General features: G+C 42.8%; 1 protein-coding gene across 4 annotated transcripts in view; it reads left to right on the top strand.

The window, feature by feature from the left end:
- Positions 1–688: 688 nt before the first annotated feature.
- tpm4a (tropomyosin 4a) overlaps positions 689–23,853 on the top strand; it is a 29,895-nt gene continuing 6,730 nt past the window's right edge. The window contains exons 1-5 of one of the 4 annotated variants that reach the window (XM_006639828.3): positions 689–1,126; positions 7,037–7,162; positions 21,441–21,574; positions 21,982–22,099; positions 23,061–23,131. In XM_006639828.3, coding sequence (XP_006639891.1) covers positions 1,013–1,126; positions 7,037–7,162; positions 21,441–21,574; positions 21,982–22,099; positions 23,061–23,131 — 563 coding nt within the window. In that variant the 5' untranslated portion in view covers positions 689–1,012. Of the gene's footprint in view, positions 1,127–7,036; positions 7,163–12,145; positions 12,630–21,440; positions 21,575–21,981; positions 22,100–23,060; positions 23,132–23,853 lie in introns of those variants that run through there. The other 3 variants (XM_006639827.3, XM_006639829.3, XM_006639830.3) reach the window with 3 other exon arrangements.

The raw sequence follows: 23,853 nt of genomic DNA, 5'->3' as shown, positions 1-23,853 counted from the left end.
AATAGAAATTAGTAATGAAAATACCTTGCATATCATGCTCAATATAAATTGCATCTTTTACAATTTGTTCCTTGGTAGCTATCTAATCTTTTTACTGCAGAGCTTGGTCTAGGGCTCCCATTTGTTCAGAAAAAGAAAACAAGAAAATGTTTAATCCGGTTCCAGCTTTAACTTGTACTTTGCTCCTTTGAGCATTCCTCACTCTGGGTAGGTGGGGTTCACTAAACACTCACCCCCAAAAGCCTTCAAATTCTCTCAAGAAATGCCTGTGGATTGAAACGGACCCCCAACACAGGAAAGCAGAAACTGTCCTTTCATTCTTTGTGTGGCTTCCCCATCCTGTCGCTGGAATAAAGTTATTAAACGTAATAATTCCTCCCTGCTTTTCACCAGTCCCAGCCAGCGTTCCAGTTTACATTTTAGCAGACGTGTGCTTGGTACAGTATGTCAACACCCTTATCATCGGTCCGAGGGTTAAATATGGAAACGGGACCTTTCTCTTTTTTTTTTTTGCTCCTTCTTTAAGAAAATGCAGCAACCCCAAATAAGGAGATTGGCTGGAGACTGCAAGTGAATCCAGTCCAAGCTGTTCCTCAGTAAGGCTTTGAAAGAAAGATTTAGTGGGGGGGGTGGCTGAGAGAGTAGTGTGTGGGGAGGGGGGGTAGAGGGTTATGACGGGGGGGAATCACTAGGGACTGAGGCTGTCTCCAAAACCTCCAGTCAGGTTTTGTAGGAGTTTAAAGCCGCGGAGGCAGAGCTGGGTCTGAGTCTCGATCACTGGAGTTCTCTCCTTCACTCCTCTCTCCCTCTGACTGGGGCCGGCTGCTTCTGCCTCCTGGCAAAAGACTTGCTCTCTCTTCAGTCTCTGCTCCTCTTCTGACTGAGCCACCTCTGTGAGTCTGCTCCCCGTCCCCCGCGCGCACAGAGACGCCCCTCGTTTTACTCTGCTGTTTTTCTCTTGCCTTTCTGTATTTCTCCTCGCCGGCGGTAAACCCCACACCCGAAAGCCAAAATGGAGGCCATCAAGAAGAAGATGCAGATGCTGAAGCTGGACAAAGAAAACGCCATCGACCGCGCGGAGCAGGCGGAGTCCGACAAGAAGGCAGCGGAGGACAAGTGCAAGCAGGTGAGGCATGCAGTTGGGATAGGGATAGGAATGGAGATATGGATGGGGATAGGGATCTGTATAAGGATGGGGATACGGATCAGGATTGGGACAGGTCTGAGCATAAGGATTGATATATGGATTACAGGGATTGGGATAGGGATATGGACTGGGATTAGGATAGGGATGGAGATAAAGCCTGGGATGATGATGATGATAGGGATATGGATTGAGACTGGGATAGGGATGTGGATGTGGATGTTGATAAGGAGAGGGAAGGAGTTAGGGAGGAGGATGGAGATATGAATGTGGATAGGTATAGTGGCTGCCTGGAGTATCCAAACATGCCCCAGGAAACTGACACAGAACAGGAATCACAGAAGGGAAACCAGTACCTGTATCACATCCCAGTTCCCTGATAAAAAAAAGTGCATTCTGTGGTCAAAGCAACTCCGAAGTGTCATGGTTTCATAAGAAAATCATGATCATAAATTAATAGCTAAATATGAAAAGCAGAGGAAAACGTATACATAATAATTAACTTCTACATGGGGAATCCCGTTCTGAGAGAAAAGCTTAGCTCTTCCAATAAATGTCCATAGCAGGAGTGTGTGATAGTGCAGAATGAGTGGGAACATGAGATTCAGTGTTCTAGCTCAAATCAGTTGGCAGGCAGTGTCACCAGAGTGCCAAACATACTTGGAGTTAGGTGCAGTGAACGGAATTGTGTCATAACCTAACCTCTTCCTGGAGATTTTGGTGCTCTGTTTGTGCATGATGTAGACTGCTAAAGAAACCACATCCATATAAGGCCATAGAGCTCTGAAAATGAGAGACACCTGGTGACGTTCTCGAGCTAGCATAGCATATATTAGGCAATATGACTAACTACAGATTCTTATGATCCAATAATTAGCACTTGGTGAGAAACTATTGCTGTTGCAGCAATTTTAATATGAGTACATACTTTGGAATCCATCTGAAATCTACGATAATCTAGTCTCAAGGCTTAGACTCTCAATAACGAAATACTTCACCTATTTGAATTCCACCATGAAATCTCCTGTCTATACAATGTTATCATAAAATGCCTGTTATGGTGTTCTCTTAGCATTTTTCTGGCCAGCTTTTTTCAGTGGCGTCTCTTTTATTACTTTATAATGCCCAGCTTTCAATAACCTGTCACAGGAAAAGACATAAGCCAACTGAGCACCATATAGTTTCAGTTTCCTGTAGGGTAGATTTAGCCCTGCCTCTTGAATCGGCGTACAGTACATTGTTTGTCTCGCAATGAAAATGATTTTAAGGGAAAAGGAAAGCAGAAATGTATGAAAAACAAAAAAGAAGGATTTAGTTTGGGAGCTCAACAGCATTAAAGAGACCCGGTGAGGAGTTGTACTGGGTTGTGGTTCTTGCTAGTTTGCTCAGCTGAGCTCAGTTCAGCAGGAAGAGCCCTTTGACCAGTTGAAATGCCCGTGTCGAGAGGGACAGAATGGAGTGAAAGTACAGTAACAGGAGGGGGAAAGCAGTGTGAAAGTTTACAACAGGTTAAAACAGCATCACTAGAACAAGGGTAGCAGACTTCCAACACCTGCAAACACTGCCAAGTGTGTGATTACATGGAAATAGATCAAAGGCACTGAAGCTCTGGGCTCTCCTGGCCTTGTTTCAGACCTAGCCTTGTTTCAGTCTGTCCAAACATTACCTGTAACTATGGAGGAGGAACACCACAATATCTATCACAGTAGTACAATTTTTTTAGTCTTCTGTTTCTGCAGAAGATTCATCAGTATAATCTTATTTATTCCGTTGCCTCTTTCTGCATTTAGCCCATGTACAGGATCTCAGCGAACATGTTTTATTGTAACGCATCGTGTAGGAAAAGGCTGTTTTGATGCATCGACATGGCAATTCAAGTTTTGAACTCTTAGTCATCGGGATCTTGCTTATGGAGCGATATACCACCAACAGCGGGAACAGCAGTATGGATTATGGATGGGACAGATGGTGACCTTTTTGGGATGTGCTGACCTGGGGTCCTATTGGGATAAGAATGCGTAGGATTCTGGGAGCGAAGGGGACGGAGAGCGCAGTTGGCAGCTGGAGAAAGTTGGAGAGGTGGCGGGGAGAGAGGACAGGAGCCCCAGTGGCTGACAGGCATCTCCATCGCCACTCAAACAGGAGCAGCAACTTACTGGCAGCCAATAGTTATGGCGATATTTTTAAACACGGAGAGATAGCCTGCTTGGAAGCCTGGGGATTATCAGGGATGCTTTGGAGAATTAAATGCACAAACTTCGATAACAGATACTTAGCCGCTGTCATCTCTTGGGCATTAATTAGCAACATCCTGAAGGGCTCGAAAACTATAAATATACTCTGTGCTCAACAATCAGGGCTAAAGGCTCAGTTTCAGGCTTAAGTTATCCACCTTCACCGCTTAACTGCAAACACTGACAACTGCAAAAACTGCAGCATATTGAAACAAGACACTTGTTTGAGCCTCTTACGAGACACATGGTTGAGCAACTTGATGAGCCTCTTAACAAAATGGAAGTGTGATCAGGATATCAGACACAGCAGTCCTGAACCTTCCTAAAGGCAGAAGCACCAGGATAAAGTCGTCTTTATTATATAATGGCAAACCGTAATGGACATCTTTTAACCCCCCAAAAAAATACAATTGGGAAAATGATTCATTCAATAGGCACTTTAAAATGAATTGTACCCCTGAAAAGGGGGAAGACCAGTTATATTTGGTTAGAAGGCATTTCGGTGTTTGGTAAGCAGTAGGGAACGTTGCCAATGGTCAGCACATTTTGAAGTTAAACTGCTCCCAAAATCTTTTGACATCTGTCACTATTAAGATAAGATAGGAAGAATGCTATTCCTTAAAAACAACATTCAGATAATTCAAATAGAGTATATCCATTGATTAATATGGGTTTTAAAAAGGACGAACGGTTTTAAGAGACAGCACCTCTAATTTTCCCCTGTGGGGTATTTGTAGAAGTATGGCTGTAATGGTAGATATATCTGGAGAGGCAGAAAAATAAGCTCTAGAATAACTCTAGAACTCTAGCTCTAGAACTTGACACAGTAGAACTGCACCATGCATTCAATTAGGTTTATATAGGTTTGTTAGCAAAAGCTATTAATTAAGGGTTATACTGTATAACATTTATGATACCAGATTTATTTGATTGTTTTGCCAGGATTAGAGCTCACACACTATAAATCCATGCTCCGTGCTCTTAACTTCCTCAGGTCACACAGGCTAATGAGGGATAATTTTTTCTAATACCTCACAGCCTGCCTGGTGGTTGGCTGTGTGAGAGTGAGCCAGTGCATGAAAGAATTCTGAAGCAAAGAAATAAAACAGCGTAGGGCACTGTCTCGCACTTTCTGCGGGGCTGCACAGTCTCAAAGACACAGATTCCAAAAGTGCGAGTTGCAGACAGCGGAGATGTGTATGTTTTACAGTGCTCGAAAGAAGAAAAGGACCCACTGTTGAAACCGCTGCCTTTTCTGCTTTTACAACATGCTTCTTCCCACCACTTAAAAGACTGTTTTTAATCTGCGTGTGTCGGTACTCATGGTGCCTTGGAGGCAGTGTCATGGAACATTAAAGCCCAGAGAGGGAAACCTGATCTGGGAGACCTTGTGTTGACATCAGGGCAAGATACAGAACATAAAAAACCCTTTTTGTCTTGATTCAGCCCGTTTTGGAATTCCAAGCAAATGATTTCATTCACTGGCTACGGCCAGCATGACTGCTATTGGAATCACCTGTAGCAACACCTAGAAGAGCCATGATTGAGGAAGGTTTATGCTCAGTCTTGTGAAAGGGAAATCAAGCAGTTAAAAACTGCACTACAGGAACAGAGATATGAGGCATTCTGCAATATTTGATACTGATTAGACCATTGACATTCAATTTTTAAACAGCAAGTGCTTATTTTCAAGTTGTGGTTCCCGATAAACAGTTCCAATCACAGCTCGTTGAAACACGCCAGTTGGTTTGCAGATTCTTCCATTGAAAGAAAGAAAACTAAGCCTGCTACACCTTCCAGTACAGAAACTCTATGCACCATTTCCAAAATAACACATTTTTTTAGCCTGCAATCAAGGCACATTCAATCAGATTTCCCCTTTATTTACACATTGTAACTCCAAGTGGAAATCAAATGCACCAACTTCTCAAAAATAATTCAAGATGAAAACCTAGAAAAGGATGTTGGTTAAGTGCACACACCCCTTTGTAATAGTAATGGTAAATTAGCTCAGGTATAATCAATTGCCTTTCAGCAAGCTAATTAGCCTGTGTCCAATTGCAGTAATTCTGATGGTTTCAGAATAAAATGGGTGTGTAGATTTTCCATAGGCACTGTGTATACTATATATAAACATATTTTACTGTACTGTATATGTACCAATGAAGCATGGCACATAGTGCTACCTCCCAGTGCTGGGGTCCTGGGTTCAATGGGGCTCTATCTGCATGGTTTCTCCTCATATGCATGTGCATTTCTTTCAGCTCTGCTTTCCTCCCATAGTCCAAAAACATACTGGGATGTTAATTGACTTCAGGGAAGATTGGCCGTATGTGTGAGTGTGAACTTGTCTGTGTCTGTCTGCCCAGAGATAGACTGCCCAGGGTGCACTCTGCCTTGTCCATTGCTGACCGATTAAGGCCTCAGCTCCCTCGTGACCCTGAATTGGAAGGAGTACAAAGAAGATGGATGGATGGATGTATTAATTTAGGTTAGGATTTGTCATAGGGATTAAATTGCACGTAATGAGTGAAAGTCTGAAACCCTATCAGCTCTTGTTCTTTTTCTGCTGGCACAAGGACACAAGCAAGGACTGATGTTCTCTTTCATGATAGATTAGAACCATGAAGAGGCCCCTTTTCATGAAATATTGTTTGACCACAGAAGCAGCTTTGGGTATTTCCACACTCCCTTTTATCCAAGGGTTTATGTGAAGGGGAAAACAAAGAAAGAAAGCAGCAGAAAATGTGAAATTATAAACCTGTTTGATATCCAGAGAGTGTCGCCTCTCTCATTCTGCCTTGTGTCTGACTGTAGCGATATTATTGCATGATGATATCTGTTCTGTATTGCCCTGGTACCATGTCTGCACACAACAAAACCAGGACATAAAACACAGGTGCTCACTGCAGGCTGTTTCTAACAATACAAAAACATATAAAAGGTCGCAATTGAGTGGAAGATTAGTTTGATCGTTGTGGTTGTGTGCCTACTATTAGGTTACTGTAGGTTACTAGTAGGTTCTAAAAATTAATGAAGGTGCTTCTTTGTGAATTTGTTTTTGCAACACAATATTACCAGGGTGTCCTTTACACTGCTTTCTAGTGACTGGTAGTACATCGGTGAAGTGGTTAGCACTGCTGCCCAGGGTTCAATTCCAGACTTGGGGTGCTGTCTGCTAGGAGTTAGTAGGTGGGTTTGTGTGGCTTTCCTCTGGGGGCTCCGGTTTCCTCCCAAAAACATACTGGTAGGTTAATTGGCTTCCGGAAAAATTGGCCCTAGGTGTGAGTGTGTCTGTCTGTGTCTGCGTGTGTGTGTCCCTACCATGTGCCTGTTGCTTGCTGGGTTAGGCTCCAGCTCAACCGCAACACTGAAGAAGTGGTTAGAAAATGGAAAGATGGATGTTCTAGGTGCCTGGAACAAACTTTCCCGCCTTGCTGTTGAAGATGATACCCTGGCTTCTTTTAACAAGCGGCTGAAAAAAAGATACTTGGATCAATCAATTATTTGCAAACAATAACAGCTTGAAATGCCCAATGGCATCCTCTCTTTTGCAACCTTTATTATCTGCTAATGCTGTGGCTAATGTCAGGTTTTGACAGGAACACTGCTGCCAAACCCTTCTCCATGACTCTTTCATCTCCTCCCCTCTTTCTAGATGGAAGATGAGCTTATGGGACTGCAGAAGAAGCTGAAAAGCACTGAGGATGAGCTGGACAAATACTCTGAAGATCTGAAGGATGCCCAGGAGAAACTGGAGCTGTCGGAGAAGAAGGCCACAGACGTGAGTAAATGGTCTTGGGAGTCAGCCAAGAGCTCCATCCTGGACTACCGAACAACAGGCCCTCCCCATGTCATTCCCCTGTAGAAAACACTTCACAGTAGTTATTCTTCATTTTTCCTATTCTCAACACGTAAATATGGGAAAGTTTGTAACAAAGCCCTGCCTAGGAATGGATTGCAATTCAATTAATTATTCAATGTCCTTTTTAAACTGAATCCTTCACCCCTGAGTCTTTGCCAATTCACATTTCATCTTCTTAGGAATGCAGTCAATTTCTAAAAACTAAAACACAGTACGTGGAACCATTACGTTTACTGTATATTGCAATGGTCAAGTATACTATATGGTTCTGTATAGTTATTCTCATAAAGGGTAGTGTTAACTCCATTCCTTTGACAATTACACTCTTTGAACAAAGAGTATTGTTAACTGGACACATGCCACCTGTGTGTACTGAAATCATATTATGAGACAAGTTAATCAGAAGACATGCCAGACTACTGGAAACAACTGTGAGACGGCTTTGATCAAGAACAGCCTGAATCATGACCTACTTGGCAAAGGGTATTTAACATTCTTTTTCATTCAAGTCTTGAAAGATTAGATTGAGAAGTAAGAGAAACAAAATCTACACACCATACCAGTGCTGTTCCTGTGGGAGCACTCTGAGTCAATCCTAGCCTTGCAGAAATGAATATTCTGTATGTATTACTGTTCCAGTCGGTAAGGCATTATCAAGTATGAGTAACAAAACCTACTAGAATCCGTGTTAAAGGTGTGGCAACATAACACACCAATCCATTGACACACAAACTTAGCATGCAAATCTCACTTTACATGTTACAGTATATACTTTATTTAAAGGAATACAGGCTGATCTGGTGCTAGTGTTACAAGCGTCATTTTGAGAAACAAGTACAGTACGGTGAATTCCACAGAAAATCTATTATTTTACCAACTTTAGACCTTCAACGATTAACTCTTTCACTCACAGTTCACTTCTAAGGTAGGAATTAAGGGGAAAAACAACTGCTTATTCTTGTTTTTCACAGCAACAATATTGTAGTCATTTATTTCCCTGTGCAGAATAAGGGCAGATATGTAAAAAGTTCTCCTCCATCAAGCCAGTTAGCTGGTTCATCTTTCACAAAAATCTGTTAAACTACAGCTTTACTGGATTCTCTTCCAGACTCGTCCTTGATATTATAAGTGTGTTTACATATCATCAGGAAAAGACTGAGGACAATGGCAGCGAGTAGTTGAGGCCAGTCCTAAAGGGCAACCTACAGATTTTTCAACTGATTCAGCTGGTCGACGTTTACCATGACTGCCGAATAAACTTTTTTTTCCAATTTAAATATAAATTAGACCATTTTACTTCTTTGCCTGGATGATGTTTTTTCTGGCCTGGTCTGAGGATTATTTTATATTGTATGCAATACTTTGATTAAGAACCAGAGTGCACTGCACAGATGCGTATTTATATACATGTTCTTTAGTTTTACACAACGCTCTTGGGGATCTAGCTCCTGGGCCTGCAAGAATAGGTGGTAAAACCATAAACGAAGGCAGGGGCCGACTCACAGCATTGTACACTGGGCCCTGCAGCTTCTATTTGCACAATGGGGTCGTTCTTTGGTCACAGCGCTTGTAAAATTTAATCCAATGCTCCTGGAACATAAAAAAAAAATAAAAATGGTAGCACTGCAGGAGTGTGCTTTGCACATTAGTGCACTGCTTTCACAGCTCTGCTGCTGATAAGCTTACAGTATGGGAGACATCCCTCTGCCTGCCTTGCAGGACCAAAGGAATTCCAAATATGCGACTAATGCAAACAGTAAACCTCATACCCTTGTGCCTAATGAAATCAATGCTTTGCTCTTTTCCGGTGGGCAATACAGAGGGCCAGATTTTTGCAAGCTGTAGCCAAACATTTCCATCGGAAAATTCACAGGGACATATAAATTAAAACCAGTGGACGCTTTGTCTCCTAGCTGGGGAACAGCGTTCTAAGAAAACGAGACTGGGGATTTAGCCCACACTTATTTATTGCATGTCTCAGGTAGCAGACTTTTCAGACAATGCATTCCTCAAAGGCACAAAAATGAAAACATTATGTCTAGATCAGCTTAGTGTATTTCTATAGACTCAGCTTCTGCTCTTTCTATACCATTTTTGCTGGGTTTTCTGAGGAGTCTTTTCTGTGAATGAAATGCCATATTCGGTCTTATCAAATCTAATTTGAGAAAATGCATTGGGTATCTGCTAATGAAACTCTATGTGTTGTAGAAAAACTGGTGATAAAGTAACACTAGCCTCACTCACTGCATTGCAATGTGACCTAGGCTGACCCTGCCTGGGGTTTCCTTGTCTCAATAGAGAGCTGGACATTAGGTGGAACAAAAATCAGGAAGGCTTGGGGTCAAAGGTCAAAGGGCGGTATCTCTCAGCGGACCATTGCAGACAGGAAAATTAGGTGCAATGAAATCCCCAGGTCAGGGTTTTAATTAGAGGTATTTTGTTTAAACAAGTAAATAAAGTTACATTGCACAAGTCTACTTTGTTAACACACAACGGCATAATAGATTCAAGGACTGTTTCTTTAAAAACACATACTAATGCCATAAGCTACCATAGTGCCATTTGTAAAGTTTTTTCCTGGAGTGTCAGGAAAACTTTTGTCATTTTGTCACATCATTTTGTCTCATCAAGAGCTGAGTGGGTGAGGTATAGAAGGATATTTTTCTCATTGCCAGGCACAATGAAAAATCAACAGACAGATACAATTACTAAAGGAAACTGATACTGCAGCATGATTCTACACAACATAATCCCTTCTCAGCTGCTAAGGAGCAACACAAATGGTGAGAGATTTAAATTGAACGCAATATGTAAATAGACAAGGCACTTTCTCAGCCTCTTAAATAATGCTTAGGTTTGAACTTTTTAAAACCCTTTAATTGATCAACGTAAATAATTGATCAATTCAAATTATATTTTCAATAGGCTCTTTGTAGCCTGATCACCACCTAAAAGCATTTCATCATTCATCCCAGTGCATGGTGAAACAGGAAATAAACATAATATATGTAAACCTACCAAACCACAGATGGAGGACTCAGCCTAAAGCAAATTAAATTTAAGCCATTTTCATTGTTAAGTGTTAAGAGAAAGTTCTGCCTTCTCAGTTTAAAAGATAGCAGCAATAGAAAACAGTCGCCAAACCAGAGCATTGGTTCTGTCTGGACTCTTGACCAGAAGTTCGCTGGTTCAAATCCCAGGTGGGGAGACTGTTGTGGTGCACAGGAGCAAAGTTTTTCTATACCCAGAGTTCTCCTGCAACTCCAGCTCTATAGATGAGTGCCTCCCAATATAAGAAATTATCGTTGATATGTCCTTTATTAGTAGTAATTGTAGTCAAACACACTAATATTAACAATGTCAGTGCTAAATAAGACACTTTCAAGAAGGCAAGTTGAAGAACAGCCAGAAAGATTCTTATATTCAGTTAGAATGACTCATTCTGCTTCAGGTGGAGAGGGGTGATACACATGGCGTGTGCAGGGGAGGACTCTCTGGCTTCTAGCTGAGCTGAATCCTGGTGGGTATTCGATATCGTGCAACCCCACCACGTACTGACGATAGGAGCAAGATAGAATTCCCGCTGCTTTCCAGCGCCGGCGCTAGAGCTGAACTCTTCTGCCAGAATGGGATTGAAATTCTGTGAGCCGAGCGCTGCATCATGCGAAGAAGCAAATTCACGGCACAAAGCTGGCTTCTTCACCACGGGGGGGGAACAATACCCTACAGGTGCCAGAAGGATAAGTGCACTAGTGAAAGAAAAGACTTCCTGAAAACGGGTATTTCCAGCTCCCAGTAGTTGTGATATTCTTTGTCTTAGAGTCTGTTTCAGGGGAAAGTGAAAATAAAAGTTTAAACAACCCCCCCCCATAATGTCTTCGTCCTTCCTTTGTTACAATTTGGGAGAGAAATGTTTCAAATTCATGAATGTTTAATGTTCATGTTCTAAAATAAAACTTTCTTAAGAGTTGGTCTTTGAACAAAGCACAATGCCAAAACGTTTATATGAAGGTTTTCTGCTGAAGCCTGGCAAGCAATGGCTTTTCGGAAAGCGAGGGAAATTCCTTGTCGGCGATTTCTAGTGTCCTGTGCTGGCCAAGACGTTGACCTGTTGTCCTGCAAATCCTCAGGGAACCCCAGACTCCCGCAGGAATGTGTCGCTCGCTCGCCGAGGGCCTCAGCATTGGCGCTATTAGTAAGCAGTTAACATTCCACGGGAGGCGTGTGCGTGTGCGTGTGGGTACCAGGAGCCTTCAAACCGAGAGACGCTCGACGTCTTTGCCTAACCCAGCGGTGGGAACTCGTCAGAGGTTAAAACTGCCCTAATTGCCTCTGCATCAAATATATTAACGCCCCTTATGGGTAGCGACGGCCTTTGGCATCTAGTATTACAACACTCACAAATTCATTATATAAATGATCTCATTATTATTATTATTATTATTATTATTATTATTAACTAGACGTACCGTTTGAAAGAATCGAATGAGCCGAGGCCCTGTGATCTTTTCAATGCATTATCGAGAACAAAAACGCCACCCCTCCGTGTATCAAAAGTGAACATTTTATCACGGCTGTTAAAAGTTGCTTTTCAAGTTGGCACAATGCGCTTTCTTGTGTTTGAACCCTGTATTTGCGGTTCAGGTTGGAATTTTCGAAACGTGACGTCTGCAACCAGGTGCTTTAATCCATTAGGATGCCGGTTTTATTATGCCCGAATAAAGACTACAAAAAAGAGGCAGTTTTCATTATGAACCTACACCCCTGAGGAAATCCATCAGCCAGTCACGCCCCGCCCACCCCTGAAAACCGTGACCTCATCCGAAAAGAAAAGTTCTTCCCGGGATTGGAGGATTTAGCCTCAACTTTTCTTGAGCAATCCTGCTTTTTTCCCTTTTCTAAACTGGAAGGATAGCCTCTCTAACGCCTTAATATTGCCCTCCACAGCGTAAATGACACAGGGGAAGCGGCGCTTTGCTTAGAAACTATTTATCGGCTACAGAGGCAACACTTCTGTTTTTTTTTCCAATTGGGAGAAAGCTTTATTACTGTTTGCACTTCAACGTAGACTTAGCGATTTTTTTGCACCATTCAGACTTATTTTTTAATTCAGTAACTGTATATACTATTTAACTTTTTATATTCGGTTCACTTCGTCTGAACGTTTTTTTTTTGTACGAGATTGATTTTTTTAACATAAGCAGCATATATATATATAATACAGAGAGAGATTTTTGGTTCACCTCTTGCGGTAATGGCAGGCTTGAATTCTCTGGATGCTGTTAAAAGAAAAATCCAGACTTTGCAACTGCAAGCGGACGATGCGGAAGACCGAGCCCAGATCCTGCAGAGGGAGCTGGACAGTGAGAGAGAACTTCGGGAGAAAGTGAGAAATTCATCTTAACTGTTGTAACTATTGGTTTCTTGTGCCAATGATTAGTTTTTGTGTTTTGTGTTTGTTTTTTCCCCCCGCAGTTTTCGTTCCTGTTTCCCCCCTATAGGCGGTGGCGCTCGTTATTATTCTGAAAAAAATGAGTTAAAATGCAATTGCAAAAAGCCACGTAAATTCATTGATAGGACCGGCTGCAGCCTACAATACAAGGCGTTGGTTCTGGAATCGAAGAAGGCTGGCGAAATTAATTGCGGGTCCTAAAGCCCGCAGTTAGCTTACGTGTCCATTTTTATGCGCTTTGCAGAGCCCCGGTGCCGTGTCCTGCAAACTTCTTTTTAGTTCTCGGATTGGGAGGCAGCGCCCTTGCTTATTTTCCCAATTAAAACGAGGTTTAAAATACGAATTAGCGCTTTAACTCTCATAGCGATTTGCGGGTGTTTGCAGAAAAGGGTGGACCCTCAATATCCGACGGGGCCGTTTTCGCGAGTAACCCGAAACGATGAGCACGACATTGGCCCATCTGGTGCTGATTCAAAGTTGTTGTTTTTTTTTAACTTCTACCCATCGTTACTTCTAATAATCGACAATATTGAACTGTCTGCGTAGTTTGAACGCGTTTGAATACGGTTTACCGGCACAGATGTAAAATACATTTTATTCGCACCTTTATTTAGTTCGGTTGACTAACTAAAGATAGTAACATTTTATTTCGAAGATGTCTTTAATGCCACCAGGACTAAGGTGAAGTAGATTTCTCTTCAGCAGGACAACATGGTAAAATAAAGGTCGTGTTGTCCATCTTCAGACAGTAATTTGGGGCACGCCTGTAGCAGAATAAGAGTTACTTTAGTTGCCTGACTCCCTGGTGGTAAGATCAAAACACTACGTGTGCACGGCACAAAAAATGTTGTTTTATTCCATGTTTCCACTTGATAATTTTCGGAACAGATGGTTAAGTGGGCTCTTGGATGCCTTTCTCTGTGATTTCCTCGTTTTTCATACATCCTGTCAAAAAAGACACTTGGCTGGCTTCTAGGCTTTTTGTTTTATTTTCGTAATTACTGAAGTGTTTTGGGGGTTCCCCTGGGATGGGTTCGCGAGCCTCAGATTAGGGGTTACCCTGATGGAATCGAGTAGGTTTCCAGGGTGGCGCTGGGGGATTCCATTAGCTGAACTGCGGAATGTGGGAGGAAAGGTGCTGAAGTTTTGGGAGCGTCTGTTGGAGCTGGTCTGGGGTCCTTTGCTTTGTGCGTGGTGACGTATCTCCTCGGAGCCACGCCTAGAATAGGGACCCAACGTTATTCGTGAGGAGGAAACTAGGGGGTAACGGTGTCGATGCTCAGAGAGTCCAAAGACCAGGGGGCTTCGATTATATTCTGCGGGTTTCGTGGGTCGCCAGTAAATCAACGATTTTTAATTTGAAAATAAAAGAAACAATAATGTACAAATCATTTGCAATCAAACTGCGGAGATCTGTCAGCCCCCATTGAGCAGAAGTCTCCTGATTTAGCTCAATTAATTAATTCCTCGATACGTTATAGCTCCCCCATCTTCCTACAAGACCACTCAGGTCTCCCCAGTGCTTGAGGCTGTGTGGACATCCAATAGAGTCTCATTCAGGCATCTTCTTCATTTCTAATTGGGAGCCCCTGCTTCAGTCTAGCTGTTCCACATTTCAAATCCCACTGTTTCTTTTCATGATTTGTGTTGCTAATGGATATTCTTCTGGAAACAAGGGAAGAAAATTCCCATTCCGGGCAAGAGGTTTTGCCAGGGACAAATGAGTCAGGAGTGGTTAAGATAGGAAGTGCAGCAATTAAAAGAGCAGTCGACATAATGCTTTCTAACGAGCAAATGGGTGGCTTAGGCTTCAGAGAGCTTTCTTCTAGTTGTCTTTGACTTTTAAGGTAATGTGTTCGCCCTGCTGTGTATTCTGATGCACAATCATGTGTCATTTCCTGTAAGAGAATTGTGTAGCAGCTGTGTGTCTCACGAATGAATCATATGGCTCTAACAAGAATGGTTTTGCCCTGTCCTCTATTGCAGAAGTGAAAAAGATGTTACCCGCCACTGCTCAGTGTTGCTTGGAAACTGAAGTGTAAACTTTAATTTAGAGATTAAAGACAAAGAGATTAGGTGTTGGAAGTCATCTTCAAAGTCATAACGTGCATTTTTAAGTAAAGCATCTCTCACTCAAGTTTCAAATTCAAAGAGATCTATTGGCCTGAATGATGAGATAAAATGTTGCCAAAGCAATAGCAATTTGTAAAGAGTTACATGCTTTGTAAATAATACACTGGTCTTCATGTTCAAAAGGAGTTTCTTGTTAATGACGGGAAAGCAAATCTTTTGATTTTAATTGTCCTGTTGTTTTGGGGTCTGCTTACAGAGGGAGTGGCTGCTGTTAGCTTCCAGTGCAGTGACTTCCTTGCCTGATCACTCTCAGGAACTGAGCTGAGATTCTTTACTGCCCAGTTTCCTGTCCTCCCAGTTGAAAAACCAGATAACCAGACAGATAAGCAAATGACTCACAGGCCAGAGCTTGAATTGGGCTCCCCTGACCCATCCAGGTCTTAAGGCTGGTCGCAAATCAACTCTTGCTAGGTCTGGCCTGCAGCTTGTTACGTGAGATTGTGAAGCTGCCCTGACAATAGTTCTATAAATGATTTGGAGTGGAATGGATCAGTTTCTGTGTGGTCTTCATCAGATTGCTAAAATTGAAAGCTACACCCAAACTACTGGTAGTTTTTAATTCCTTCTCTAATTCAATGGACCCTCCTCTATTAAACTCTATTAAACATCCAACCAGAAATTTTCAGTTACCACATTGTCCAAAACAGGGTTTTGGAGAAGAGAAACCCATTCCAGCAGGCCAGGGAAGCAAATAAGGATAAACTCTGGACAGGATGCCAGTCCATTGCAGCCTTATCTATAAAATATAACTGACAGCATTGAGCTGAATGGTTTCACTAATGGATGAGCTCTGAGGTATGCAATCAATAGATTCCAGATGCATGCTTCTGATACCAAGCTGGCTATGTTTTTGTGTCAGAGCAGACAAAGTGGGGAAGTAGGACTCTTAGTTGCCCTACAGGGCAGAGGGTGAATGACCTTTATCCCAGGAATCTTGGTGTTTATGTTATTGTTGCTCATGAGCTGCGAGAAGCTTCTGAGATCCTAGCTGTACATGGAGGCTGACTCTTGTGTCACTTTTAGGGGGTGTTTTATGCAGCCCATACTGAATGTTTTTCCAGCATAAGAATTGATGGCAGGGCTTGGAATGTCCTCCCTTCCTGATCCGATGGTGTGTTTAAGTTGGAATGGTTCTATGGGAACATGGCAGAGTTCCAGATTTAGCTTATACTGCTTCAGGGTGTGAAAGTCAGTGCTCAACTGCTCTCTGCTTGAGTAACACAAACAAGAGGACCGCAGTCTGGAGGGAGAGGGCTGGAGGAATGGAGTGCTTCCTGTGTGCAAGGACAGCAACCATGATGACAATTTGTCCAACTGATGTTGGTAAAACCCATCTGTCGAGTCTTCTGTTCCATCGCTTGCCTTTCATTTAAATCTTTTTTTTTTCCGCTTGATGTATTTTCAGAACCAGATTTGCTACAACTGAATCTTTAAAAAGACAAACCCAAGCCTAGCAAGCATAAAACAGTGGAAAACGTAAATGCTATCAGTATTACCTCTGGATAATTTTCCCCTTGACTATGCTGTTGAATTAGGTGTGTGTCGTGTGAGCTGCATAACACTCCAGCTACTCCTAGTGAGGAAACAAGGTGCACCTAGTTTCAAAGATCGTGAAACTGAAAGTCTTTACTTATGACAAAGATGCAGTAAACATCTGATGCATTTGTTTAGAAAAAGTTTATAACTCTCAAATGTGGTTTTACTATGGTTTCCCGCTGTGCCCTGAATGAGCAGGGGGAGGAGGCTGATGGGAATCGAAGCAGAACAGCACCTGTGTTTGATGGAGCTGGGGATAGATACAATACCCATGAAAACTAATAATGGCCAAACTGCTTTTAAAAAAATAAGTAAAGTATCTATTTTGCTGTGCGTTCACACTAAAAATGAACGCTACTACTGAAACTACTCTTTCAGTGAGTTTAATTAACACAAGCCTACAATAGTACTTTAAGTCACCTCTGGGTACTTTATTTTACCTATATTGCAGATAATGAAAATGTAGCCTGACCAGTGAGTTGCCTCTCTGCCTTCTTAGTTGTCAATCCAGAGTCACTCAATGAATTCTTTAGATCTCCAATCTCATAGGCAGAATTGATTTCAGTAGCATATGTGCTAATGGACTGAGAATTTTAAAATAATAAAATGCAAGAAGTAGTTTAACAGTTACACTCATACAGTATGTCCCTTTTCTATACTTGCTTGTTAACTGCTTTGCATGTAATCTTTAAACATGATGTAGTTACACAGTACATAACTCCATTATACATAATGTATGAAGTATAACTCTTCCAGATGTGATACTTGGGAAAATTAAACCTTCTGCAATGAAAGCAGGACTATTTGGTGATGCAAGGGACAGTACAATACATTACTTTTTGGCTGCACTACTTTTATTTTTCAATTCTAATATTGTTGCAAGTTTGATTAACTTCCTGCTCCACATTGCCTTATCTTTCTACCATGTCCTGTCACATTGGTTACAAACACCCAGAGCAAAGGAACTGGGGAAGAGGGACTCCTCTTCTGGAAAAGAGTTCAGAGAATACTGGACACTGCAGAAACTGGAGGAGATTTACATAATAGGGGCCCCTAGAAAGGGATTCAGCTGATTAGATCCCAGTAGACTTTATAGTACACTGCCAATTCACACTTCATTTTTTAACATTAAACTCGGTGCCTATTCCCCTGAATAATAGTGCAATCTCCAGAAAAGAGCAGAGCTCACTCTATAATTCTTATGGTGGCAGTTGTGCGCCCATCTGTAAAAAAGAAAGCTGAAACTCCTAGACAGACTTTGATGAAACGTTTGTGGGGGTTTACTGAATTTGACAAATTTCAGCAGGGTAAGTGGAATTCTGCTTCGCTTTTGGCACTGCTGTGGACAAAACCAGTCTTCAGCTTCATTAGATTGCAACAGGCATGTAGCAGAATGAACACCTAAGAGTTTTACTTGCAGGGCTAAGGTGCTTCAGGACTTAGGAGAGAACTGCTGGTTTAGCCCAGGCAGCTGAAGTCCTGGAGCCAGGATCCAAAACAATGCTGAAACTCTGAATTTAGGATCCAGTATAATTTTTTTGCATTCATTTGTTTCCCTTTGTTGATACGCTGAAGTGACATTGGTCTAGTTCATACTTTTCACCACTGTGAAAAGATGTGATGAACATCTGTCTCCTGAATCTTCAAGTATCAGTGGTTTGCAGCATAGTCGGTGAACACCAAGTGCCTGTAAAAGAGAGGTGTTTTATTTTTTAATTTTGTGGGTATGTGTGGAGTTTGAGCATTTCAAAACCCTCATATAAGTCAATAGAGATTTGCCACTTGCTTTGTAAAAAGCTTGAGTTGCTCTTTTTTTCCATAAAGCAAAATCTGATTGTTGAAACAGAACCCAGTCTTTATATTTATTGTTGTAATTTGCAAAGTGACTATTCTGTGAAGGTGTTTGTTCTACTTTGTGGTGGAATCTTAAAGGCAAGTTGTTAAGCCTTTCTAGGAGCTTGGCTTTCTCTTCACAAGGCTGAGTAAAAATGCTCTAGACTAGCCCTGGACTTTTTTCACACACACTGAGCCTTTTAAAAACATCAAGCCTGGGGTCTGTTCTCAATGTAATACTTTTGCTGCCTTGAAAGTGATCATTTCCCCTGTAGCTCTGTGCTTTAAGGAACAGGTAACTAAACAAAATGAAGCCATGCAATTCACAAAGCCGTTGGGGAAAATTACTTGGGAATAAAATTCCCAAATTTAAAAAGTTAAAACTTTATCTGTGGAAAAAGGATGATTTAGGGAGGCAGTGGTATTGCTCCCAGTTGTTAGTGTGTCTTTCTTTTCCTGATTTCCCTGTGCAAGCAGATGGTTTCGTTTAGATCTTACATCTTCCTGACATTCTACCACAAACATTCTCCCTGAGCCTGTTTTACCTTATAAGGCGCGTGGCCCAGCCAGCTGTGGATCGGAGGAAGGGGGCGTGGCCAGGAGCAGAATTCTGACCCTGAACTGAGAGCGGGAGGGAGGATGTGGGCGTGGGGGGACATCCTGCCACTCTTCCTATTTTATTCCCCCCCCCCCCCCTTTTTTTTTGCTCCGCTTGAGAGACGGTCACCATACTATGTGACCTAGCCTTTTCAGTTTCTTTTTTTTTTTGCAACTCATCTTGGAAGTCTCCTTTGGAGTTCGTGGAGGGAAAACTGCCTGCAAAGCATTTTTCTCATGACATTTGTACTTCATGTGCATTGTTTTTTTTTCTTCCATGGCCTCCCTAGTTTGGGGCACCGTAGAGTGTGCCCTGCTGCTCAACAGCGCCCCCATCAGGCCCTTTGGGTTCTTCTTGCGTTAATAGGTGCAGATCTCGTACCCGAGCCCAGGCTGTTTGTTTTTCAGCAGCCGGGGTTCTCTAGAAGTTTTTCTCTCAGCTCCTCTCTTGTTAGGGAAGGAGGAGACGGATGTTCTTGCTATCTCTAATGTTGGCCCCAGACGTAAAAGAAACGCAGCCTTCAAGCTCAACAGGCAGACCAGGTCTTTGTGTTTGTTTAGATTTTATAACTGTGCTTTGCCCTGGAATTGTTGGTCTTATGCTCTTAGCACACAAAGCAAATATACTCTGTGACATTTTTTTGTTTGGATGATCACTTATTACACAAGGTGATCTGCATCTTTTAAAGAAGCTGGCAAAGGGAGTAGGCCCAGCACCTGCGCCATCATCACTTTATCCTTAGTGGATTGTGATGAGCCAGAGCCTAATGCAAGTTGGGAGCAGAGCCTGGCTGGGACAGCAGTCTATCAGAGGGCTTTGTAAAACACACACAGTTCCAGCATGCACACACACAGGGGCAAACTTGAGAGGCCAGTAAACCTCATGATTGTCATTGGACTGTGAGAGGAAACGGACCACTCAGAGATAAGCCACATAGACATGATGGGACCATGCAAACTCCACACAGCAGGTGCCCCAGTTCGAAACCTAACTCAAGACCAGTGAGGCAGCAGTGCTGACCCTCATGCTACTGTGCAGAAGCTATGTATTTGTTTTCCATTTCCATTTGTTTTTAATAGTCCTACAACGGAGTGCTGAGAACCTTACAACCATTCTGAATTACCACAATGGATATCAGTCAGGCTATTTCACTTAATGGTCCAGATGACTTTCTCTGTGAGATACTGGAATGCACTTTGTTTGTTCCACAGGAAATAGTCTGGGTGGAAACAGGATCCAAACATGATAAAGTGCTTTAAAACTCACTCACCTTTTCAGTCCCGTTGAAATTTTCAGTATTTTGTTTGTGGTTTTTACAGTTAATGAAGCTATTATGATAATTGAAGCATAATTGTACCACATAAGCACATACCAGACAAGTATAAATATCAAGGCATTCTTGCACATGCCTTATCTTCTTTCCTCAAGAGTTTCAGAATTTCAGGCCCTGTTATTTGGATACTTTGCTCTCTGTTCTAAGTCTTATATTATCTCAAGTCCTCAGTATAGGCCCGGGTTAGTCAATCTTTTTCATATCTTGCAACAGCAAGAATCGATTTGGCTGACTAGATTTGCAACTTATAAAAATTCTCCATATGTAGGTGTTTCTTATCATAAAATGAATCCGTATGTTTAACCCAACAGGCCATCTTAAACAGTGCTGCCAAGATGTGGTATGAAAGGGTTTAAACATTTCAGGCACTTTTTCCCCCCGTTAGCACTGTTGAAGTGTAATAGAGGCATTCAAAGAAATATGTAACAAGAACTGCCTAAAATCAGCAGGCCAATCTTGAGTCGAAGCTCAGGCTTTGTGGGCAGAAGAAGTATTTGCCAGACTGGAATATTCCGCCTGTGAGGGAATGGAAGACAGTAAATCACCAAAGTCCTGTTTTCCTTTTCACTGAGTAAATTCCTCCTTTTTGGGGGCACTAAAATTAATGCCTTGAAGCTGGAGCTGCAGACTAAGGCTTTGCGCAAGTTTTTCTTCACATTCTCCTAGCTGGACGCCTGTCTGCGTGACTGATTGTAGAGGGGGAGAAAAGACTGGGTTTATAATACAGGTCATTATGGAAAGATGTAGCAGTTCCAGGTTTTGTTGTGTCTTGCAAGCATGACAGTGGAGTAAGTGTAATTTGTACAGCTTGAAATATTATCCCACTCACTCTTCCCTGGTGCTCTCACACAGGTTTTTGTTTCTTTTGAGAATAATACTTGACTCAGATTGTATTTTGACATCACTGTCCGCATTCTTGCGCTATAAACTGCCTGTGGGCCCAAGACACTGTTTTTTTAGGGAGAGTGAATGTTATGTTCCTTTGTCCCCTCATTTAACTTTTACCCATTTTAAAACGACATACTGATACCACGGACTGCAAAATCCCCTACAAAATAAAATGGAATCTTTGTGTATGTAGTTTCCAGTCTTGTATTTCTTTTCTTTATTTAACACCTCAGATATTAGTTGGCTCAGTTAAATGGGGAACATTATAAATCCTTCCAGTGTTTAGTACTTGGCGATAAACTGATCATTTTCTCTGGAGGGCTGTGGATCTCCAGGAGGCGGGGGTGCAGTTCCAAGAGCGGGCTGTAGGGGGCGCTATCGTTCCCCCCCCAGCCTGACGTGTCGTCCTTTGCCCCGTCGCTAGGCGGAGGGGGATGTGGCTGCGCTGAACCGCCGGATCCAGCTGGTGGAGGAGGAGCTGGACCGGGCTCAGGAGCGACTGGCCACCGCGCTGCAGAAGCTGGAGGAGGCCGAGAAGGCAGCTGACGAGAGTGAGAGGTCAGTCCAGGAGTGGGGTGGGGGGGGTGAAGGTGGGTCTAGTACTTCTAGCCCCCCGTCATCACCAGAAACTGTGGGAATGTTGGCAAGAGACCTGAGTCCCCAGGGCCACGGTGGGAGATGGGGATCGTGGCTGTTGATCACGATTTACAGGGGCGTTGTTGCAGAAATGGTGAGGTAGCAGGAAGTATGTACTTCATCTGATTCAGTCCTGGCACTACATTGTGAAAGTAGACAATACTGCTGAATATCCCCTTTAGGAAGACGGGAAATTGTTTGGCTGTTTTAGAATCTGGTGTTTCTTTGGAGCTTCCGAGAACCGAGAGCTCTAGGGTTTGCGTGGGTCTTGCTCGGAAAAGGCCTGACCCGTTCTGTTTCCCACCCACCCCCGCCTCCCCCCCCCACAGGGGCATGAAGGTGATCGAGAACCGGGCCATGAAGGACGAGGAGAAGATGGAGATCCAGGAGATGCAGCTGAAGGAGGCCAAGCACATCGCCGAGGAGGCCGACCGCAAGTACGAGGAGGTGAGCCGAGCCGCTCGTGCTGTGGACCCTGCAGGCCTGCCTCCGAGACCGGGTTCGAGGTGCCCGTGCGGTGCTGTCTGGCAGTGCCCCCGACGTTTGCCCAGCTTGTGCTGACCGCTGCAACAGCAGGCTCTTCATGTGACTGGTCTTAATTTTTACAGTATGCATCATACTGGGCAAAGGGATTTTCCCCCCAGTTGAACAGAACACCTTCATAGATGTAGGCTGCAGTGTGGAGTAATGGTCAGGGCTCTGGACCTGCAATAGTACCCACCATCTGCCACCCAGTTTAGGAATATTTTGCATCACTGAATGTATTTGCTATTTCCCCATCTGTTTAAATTAGTGCAGTATATTTGGAAGTGGTGGGTTAACCTGATCTCTCACTGCCCGGGTCTTTGACCTCTCAGAACGTTGGATTTCTGGAACGTCTCCACGCTGCTGCTCGAGTTTCTAATGAAACGGGTTTCTAGTGGCCCGTTTTGAACTGGCTTCTCATCAAATTAGCTTTTCAGAAGGTAATTCAGCAAGAGAGAGCAAAACCACCCCTTAGGTCTGGGGTGTCAAACTCAAAAACTCCCAGATTCCAAATTCCTGGGGGGCCTGGTGTCCTTTGGTGTTTGGTCCATCCTGATTAGTCAGTTACCCTCATTATTTTCCCAGACGTATAAAAATTTCTTCACGTCTTTCCTTTGATGACTGAAAACAAGCACTTCAATAGATGTACAGTTACCTGTAAAACAACTTCAAGCCTCATTAAATGCATTATTATGTTGTTGATGAAATAATTAGGCCAGGTATGTAAGCAAGCACTTGGCTGGGCCCAGAAACCAGAAGACCACAGGCCCTGCAGGGGTTGAGTCTGGGACCCCTGCTCTAGGAGGGGGTGTTGGGCTCAGCTGTTTGTGTTAAATGATGCAGCGTCTGGTCTTTTACCAAGTGTGGGCTTGTTCTTCTGTAGGTGGCGCGTAAGCTGGTGATTCTGGAGGGAGAACTTGAGAGAGCTGAGGAGCGGGCTGAGGTTGCGGAGCTGTGAGTATCTGTAAAAACTTGCCAGTATTTAGCAATAGTAGTGCGATAGATTGGAAACCTACTACTTCACATTGACGCATGTAATGGAATATTGTCAGTTTCAGGGCTTCAGTAGGTTTCCCTTAGTAAATAATTTCCACAGTTGCCTAAGATGTTATTGTTAATATTCACTAATGATTATATGGTACTAATGTTAATACTAACTCTTACCGAGCGTAATGTATCATTTTAATTTGGGCTTGCACATTCTGCATTGCCTGTCAAGTATTCACTTGAAAGGACTGTTTTCCTCCGTCATATGTTCAATTTCCTGAACTGTCTTTTTTTGGAATGCTTTGGAAATTTTGGATAATGAGTAAACCATTTTGAGACAAAGTGTAGGCAGGAATCTGATACAGGGGCTGTGTGAGCAGAAAGATTCTTCAGTGCTCTCTTGTGTGGATCTGCTAATGGAAATCAATGCTGTTGTGTCCCACTGCAGAGTGATGGGAGACAGTTCTTATCCACGAACGAAGGATTAATGAACAAAAAATGACGTCTTCCCAAACACATCTGAATCAGAAACAAATTTATCTTCTCCCTCCCACTATTTTCTCTTGCCCGGCAAGTCTAGACACACATTTGCAGCTAAGGTGGTTTTACTCCATGGTAGGGCTGCAAGGTTATGGTTGGATTCCCAGCCAATTTTAGGAGCTGGAAAGCCTTCTCGCTAACTTAAAAGA

Source organism: Lepisosteus oculatus, chromosome 29, assembly GCF_040954835.1.
Source record: "Lepisosteus oculatus isolate fLepOcu1 chromosome 29, fLepOcu1.hap2, whole genome shotgun sequence".
Taxonomy (NCBI): Eukaryota; Metazoa; Chordata; class Actinopteri; order Semionotiformes; family Lepisosteidae; genus Lepisosteus; species Lepisosteus oculatus.
This window is presented reverse-complemented; position numbering and strand designations above follow the sequence as displayed.